Source organism: Myotis brandtii, unplaced genomic scaffold (assembly GCF_000412655.1).
Source record: "Myotis brandtii unplaced genomic scaffold, ASM41265v1 scaffold717, whole genome shotgun sequence".
NCBI classification, from domain to species: Eukaryota; Metazoa; Chordata; class Mammalia; order Chiroptera; family Vespertilionidae; genus Myotis; species Myotis brandtii.
The window spans coordinates 25,613-31,572 of NW_005370825.1; the positions used below are offsets into that span (position 1 = coordinate 25,613).

Sequence of the window (5,960 nt, forward strand, 5' to 3'; positions counted from 1 at the left end):
CTGCCCCGCCCGCCGCCAGCAGCGGCGGCCCGGGCGGCGGGACTATAATGCAAAGTGCCATGTTCCTGGCTGTCCACCACGACTGCGGATCCATGGACAAGAGCTCAGGCAGCAGCCCCAAGAGCGAGGAGAAGCGGGAGAAGATGAAGCGGACCTTGTGAGTACGGCTTCCTTCTCTCCCCGCCGCCCGCCGGCGCCGACCGAGCACTGCAGGCGCTGTGCCTAGAGGCTCGGCTTTGACCATAGGAAACTATGTAGCCTGCGTCTCTGCAGAAAAAAACAAACAAAAACTAATGTGCAAAACTTTAATTGGCTAAATAAGGTTAAATCCGTGTGGCCTGTGATTGGATGTGCGAGCGAAGGGCTCTCGGGTAGAGTTGAGGAACTGAAGACATTTCTTGGTTCCAAGGCGGTGGGAGAGCCGAGTGGGAAGTTGGGGGTCGGCTTTTTGTCCCCCTGCGTCTGAGTGTATCCCCTTCATTCCTATGTTGCGTTTTAAGTTCTGAGCAGCCTACATAGCTGCAGGCATGGAGATATTTTTGCTGGTTCTGAATATATTCTTTTTTAAATCCACTTTTTTTTCATTTTTAACTTTGTCATTTAGTGGATCATCTGCTTCAGATGAGTGTTGTGGCCGGGGGTGGGAGGGCCGGTCACACACCCCTCATGGTGCCCAGCTCTGGCTGGTCCGGAGCCTTCTCCTCCGAGGGCGGAAGGGACATGATGCTCACTGGCTCCAGCCAGTCCCACTGGCATTTCAAGTGTGAAATGTCTAGGGATTGTAATTAACGTTGCAGAAAAACGGCTGCCTTTTTCAGGCCAGAAATACCATCTGCCTTTTGAACTATGCAAACTAAATTTATTAAACTAATCCTAGTAATTTAGGTACTCCTTCCCTTAGATATAAAACTAATAGCTATGTTCCGATGGATGAAAGAAACTGTGTTCAACACAGAAGTGCAGGGATTAAATGAGTAAGGCACTGAAAAGCGTTCTTGTTTTGTCTCAATTCAGCTTGTCTATATTTCCTGGGAGGCTTTAGAAAAAACACCCTCAGCTGCAGTAGCAATTTCAACTGTTGCCACTTTAGTCAATCTTTTCCTTCTTCCTTTTCAGGTTAAAAGATTGGAAGGCTCGTTTGAGCTACTTCTTGCAACACTCCTCCTCTCCTGAGAAGCCCAAAACTGGCAAGAAGAGCAAACAGCAAACCTGCATCAGGTGAGCTGCAAGTCTTGTTCTTTGCAAAGCTGGTGAGCTGTCTGCTGCACTGGAAACGGGAGCCCGGGTTCCGAGGGGCTTAAGCTCACGTGCACATCTTCTCTTGCAGGCCTTCTCCCGAGGAGGCACAGCTGTGGTCAGAAGCCTTCGATGAGCTGCTCGCCAGCAAATGTAAGTTAGCCTCTTGAATTTAATCCGTCTCAAGGGTCCCCAGAGACTAGAGAGGTTGTGTCCACTCAACAGAAGAGCAGCGTGCCTGAAGCCATCCCTCTTGACAATCGCTGCCACGCGAGGCCCATTCTTCTCCTTTATTCCCCAGTGCTGAACCATGGAAGTACATGGTTGATTCATTCCAGGTGGGGGTGAAAATTAACCTAAATAATTTACAGTGGCAGTTGCTCTCTGTTAAGGTTGACTCAGCTTTTCCATTGCATACATGTTTGCAAGAGGCATGGTTCCCAGAGCATTTAGGGCTCCCTATAAATATTTGCATTGACAGCAAAAGTCCAGTATTTATATCTTTGGAGCAGTGTGCCAACTTAAGCATTTTTCCTACTGGCATCTTAAGTCTTTAAAGAGCTACATTCTGAGGATTACAAGTTGGAGTGAAATCTAAGATACTGCTATAATCTAGAAATAATAACATATGGGTGCAGGGGAGTGAGAGTCCCAGGGGAAAAAATATAAGGGATTATTTGATCACTTAATTCACATTCTGCATGCCTTCCTTTCAGATGGTCTTGCTGCATTCAGAGCTTTTTTAAAATCGGAATTCTGTGAAGAAAATATTGAATTCTGGCTGGCCTGTGAAGACTTCAAAAAAACCAAGTCACCCCAAAAGCTGTCCTCAAAAGCCAAGAAAATATATACTGATTTCATAGAAAAAGAAGCCCCCAAAGAGGTAAGGAAAAGATTCCCATTTTAAGCATATTTCAAACATTCTTAGCACCAAAATGAAACAAAAGAGTTGAAGAGAAATCTTAAATTAAAAGGGGTGGGGGTGGTAGCATTGTGTTTCCTCTAATCCTAGCTTTGAATTAAGTTTCTTCAGTCGACAGGCTGGTGAAGCTAATCAAACATTACAGTTTGGGGGGTTTTATTTGTTTTCAAACATTAAATAGATTCAAATCTCTTAACTCTGAATATGGAATAAACCACTTTTCTTTGTTGTATTATTTCAGATAAACATAGACTTTCAAACCAAAACGCTCATTGCCCAGAACATCCAAGAGGCTACAAGTGGCTGCTTTGCGACAGCCCAGAAGAGGGTGTACAGCCTGATGGAGAACAACTCCTACCCCCGGTTCCTGGAGTCGGCGTTCTACCAGGATTTGTGTAAAAAGCCCCAGATCACCGCCGAGGCCCATGCTACATGAGATGACAACGAGCCCCAGCGTGGAGGACTTTCCATTTTGTTCCTAAGGGGGAAAGGCTGCGACCTTCCCCAAGGGACTGACCTTGAATTCAGCCTGGGTGTTGGGGAGACGTCACTCAGAACTGTTGATTCAGAGTTGGGGAGCGCACTGGGAAGCTGGCGGCCCCCAGGAGAGGCTGGGACCGGGGTGGCCTCCGTGACTGTGACTGTGCAGCACACGGGGAGCGCGTGGTCTGATCCGGGGGTGTCTCCCGCTGGAAGGGCAGGAACCTGGGATGGAAAGATAACGATGAAATACTATTGGTCCAAAAGCATTTTTGAAATCAGTGGGTCTGGGATCCTGTGGCCTTAGGTAGCTGGCTGTACATCTTTCCCAAGGTCGGTCCACGTTGCCACACAGTGGTTTTAGTTTTAGTTTGTTTTCGTGCTAAGTGATGTTAACGTGTTTACTACGTGCAAGCATATCCAAGTGCTCATGACTGCAGAGCATCGGTCCCGTGGTCTCGTGACCCTGAAACTGAAACGGTCTGTGTTTTTACTACCCCTCGGTGTGTCCCACAGTGAGTGCTGTTGTGTAGGAAATAGTGTCCGTTGTGAGTGCCAAAACATGTCCTGAAGGCAGCTAAACTTTGAAGTGGTCTTTGCATACTTTTAATAAATTTATTTTGATAAATAATGTCATTGACTATTGGGTCCAGATGTGGGTGTTTTTTTGTTGTTGGGTTGGTCACGGGCAATATGGCGGAATCGGGGCACACACCTCCTTTTTGGCAGAGCCAACGTATCAGAGTGAGAAGAGTTGGGGGAAATGGTCCTAGCTCTACAAGGCTTATGTAAGTCAGAAACTATATGATCACATCCCCAGAGTCACCCTGGGATCAAGCTTTCTAATGTCATCTCGCAAAAATCAAGCTTGGTAACAACGAAAACAAAAGAACATGGACCCCCAGCCCTGTTTGTGTGGTTCTGTTCAAGACCGGCTAAGTGGGAGACCAAACATAACGTCATGGAGACAGCGGGCCAAAGCCATTCACGTAACTGAGCTTCTCAAATGAAAAGAGACGGACGCTAAGCCAGGTGAATGCAGGCCAGGCTCTTTGATTTCCCTCGGTTCCAAGTTCCCCTACAGAGCGCTGGCCTGAGCTTCCAAAATGCACACCTGCAGTTGTTCGCCTCCATGACAGGTCAGGAGAAAATCAGAATTCTGATTGTCCTGCCTGCATTTAGCCAAGAAGAAAATGTGAGAGGGAGGAGGGCGGTGAAGCAAGGCGAAAATGAAGGGGGGAGGGGATAAAAAGTAAAAAAGAGCCCTAACCGGTTTGGCTCAGCAGATAGAGCATCAGCCTGCGGACTGAAGGGCCCCAGGTTCGATTCCCGTCAAGGGCATGTACCTTGGTTGCAGGCACATCCCCAGTAGGGAGTGTGCAGGAGGCAGCTGATCGATGTTTCTCTCTCATCAATGTTTCTAACTCTCTATCCTTCTCCCTTCCTCTCTGTAAAAAATCAATAAAATGTATTTTTTTTTAAAAAAGTAAAAAAGAAGGGGAGCCCTCCTCTGGGATTCGGAAACTTGAGCCCAAGGAATGATGACTCAGCTCTGACCCTGGGAGTCCTGTCTCCTCAATTGACACGTTCCTGCCTATTCCACTGATCCCTGGGAGGGAGTGACACTGTAAAGCACTCTTTTAAAAAGAAAAATTGACCTCTTATCACTTAAATTCTTTTTCTTTTTTAGACATTCTTACTCTTCCCACAGAGTTCATGGTTTTTGTTGTGTTTTTTTTTTATTTATTGACTTTTAGTGGGAGAGGGTGAGGGAGAGAGAGAAACATCGATGTGAGAGTGAAACATCAATCAGCTGCCTTCTGCGCACCCCCTACTGGGGGATCAAGCCCGCAACCTGGGCATATGACCTGACCTGGAATCGAACCGGCAACCTTTAAGGTGCAAGGGATGATACCCGACCCACTGAGCCACACTGGCCAAGGCTTGTCCCTTAAATTCTGTTTTCATTGTGCTCGAGCGGATTTTCACCTGCATCAGACTTTCTGGCACCAACAGGCACAAGCTCCGTGACGGACGTCGCGCACTCGTTCCTGTGCCACCAGCAGGCCAGAATAATATATTAATAGGTGCTCCATGAATAGTGAAAGGGTCATTGAAAGGAATATTTCTTTGGAGAATAAATACGTCAGGGCTGCACAAGCCTGAATTTGGAAAGGTCTTGGCCAACAGAAAAACCCGGGAGTCATGCCATATGTCCAGGTTGTCACCAAGCCCTGTGTCGTTTACTTCCCATCTCCAGCCTGCGTTCTGTCACCACCCTGGTCACAGAAGCCACCATCTGATGCCTGGAAACATGCTTGGTCTCCCCTCACTCCCTCCCCTCCCCCAATGTGCCTTCTGCTTTTTAACTCTAGGGATCCTTTCAAGACATAAAGCTGCTCTTGTCTCCTGTGGCTTATAAACCGTTGACAGGTTTCCCAAGCAATTTAGGAGATAAAGGTACGATCCCTACTAGGGTCTAACACCTTCATGGTTTGACCCCTCCTTCTGTTCCAACCTTGTCCCCAGTGCTCTCTGCTAGCCACGCTGGCCTACTTCCGCCCCCTTGTAGGTGCCATGAAGACTGGTTTCACAGGGCCTGGAATGCTACTCTAGTTCTTACTCATCATGCATCTCTCACTACAATTGTCACTTCCTCAGGGAAGTCTTCCCTGACCTTCTCACCAAGGTCAGATCCCCTTGGAGACATTCTCAGAGCACCAGGTTCTCTCACTGAGAGCCCTTGAGTAGAGTTCTTATTCATCGGTAGCTTTGTTTGGTCATCCTAGATCTTTCCTCGCTTTCCAATAGCTGATGCCACTATTGGAAGACTGTCTTTTTCTGCTCACCGCTGAATCCCAACACCCAGCACCACGCCGAGCACACAGGGTGAATAAATAGTCAAAGGTCTGATGAATGCATTCTGGTGAAATAAGAAGCATCTCCCAACAACACAAAAGAAACAGGGACAAGGTTTCAAAAGCCCCATTGGCACCAATGTCTGATAATATCTGCAGAGCTTTTTCCTTTGGCAAAAAAAAAAAATTCTTACCAAGCATCTTCTCTATAACTTACGATTTGTACTAGAAAGAGAAGCCAGACTACAGTCACACACACACACAAAAGAAACAAGAGTTTTGACCTTTTTCAGGGCTGCTAAGTGACAGGCTTGATTCAGCATTCAGGTGGTCTATTTTCCAATGTTCTCGAGTGGAACGCGCTGAAATAGATGTAAGATTAGAAACGAGATACCTCCACAAATAAATGTTATGTGATGTTCCTCAGGGGATCCACAGTCCGTTCGTTTTGACAGTATTTCCTT

At 46.9% G+C, this 5,960-nt stretch overlaps 1 protein-coding gene across 1 annotated transcript; it reads left to right on the forward strand.

Annotated features, from left to right (window-relative positions):
- Nucleotides 1-25: 25 nt before the first annotated feature.
- On the forward strand, nt 26-3,278 carry RGS2 (regulator of G-protein signaling 2). The gene is made up of 5 exons (XM_005882431.2): nt 26-157; nt 1,117-1,218; nt 1,328-1,389; nt 1,953-2,119; nt 2,400-3,278. Exons 1-5 carry the CDS (start codon nt 48-50, stop codon nt 2,592-2,594), a joined length of 636 nt encoding a protein of 211 aa, XP_005882493.1. The 5' UTR covers nt 26-47; the 3' UTR covers nt 2,595-3,278.
- Nucleotides 3,279-5,960: the final 2,682 nt, after the last annotated feature.

Coding starts and splice junctions, on each gene's coding strand:
- RGS2 (XM_005882431.2), top strand. CDS start 48: ATGCAAAGTGCCATGTTCCTGGCTGTCCACCACGACTGCGGATCCATG. Junction 1,219..1,327: donor AAACAGCAAACCTGCATCAG/GTGAGCTGCAAG, acceptor CTTCTCTTGCAG/GCCTTCTCCCGAGGAGGCAC. Junction 2,120..2,399: donor AAAAAGAAGCCCCCAAAGAG/GTAAGGAAAAGA, acceptor GTATTATTTCAG/ATAAACATAGACTTTCAAAC.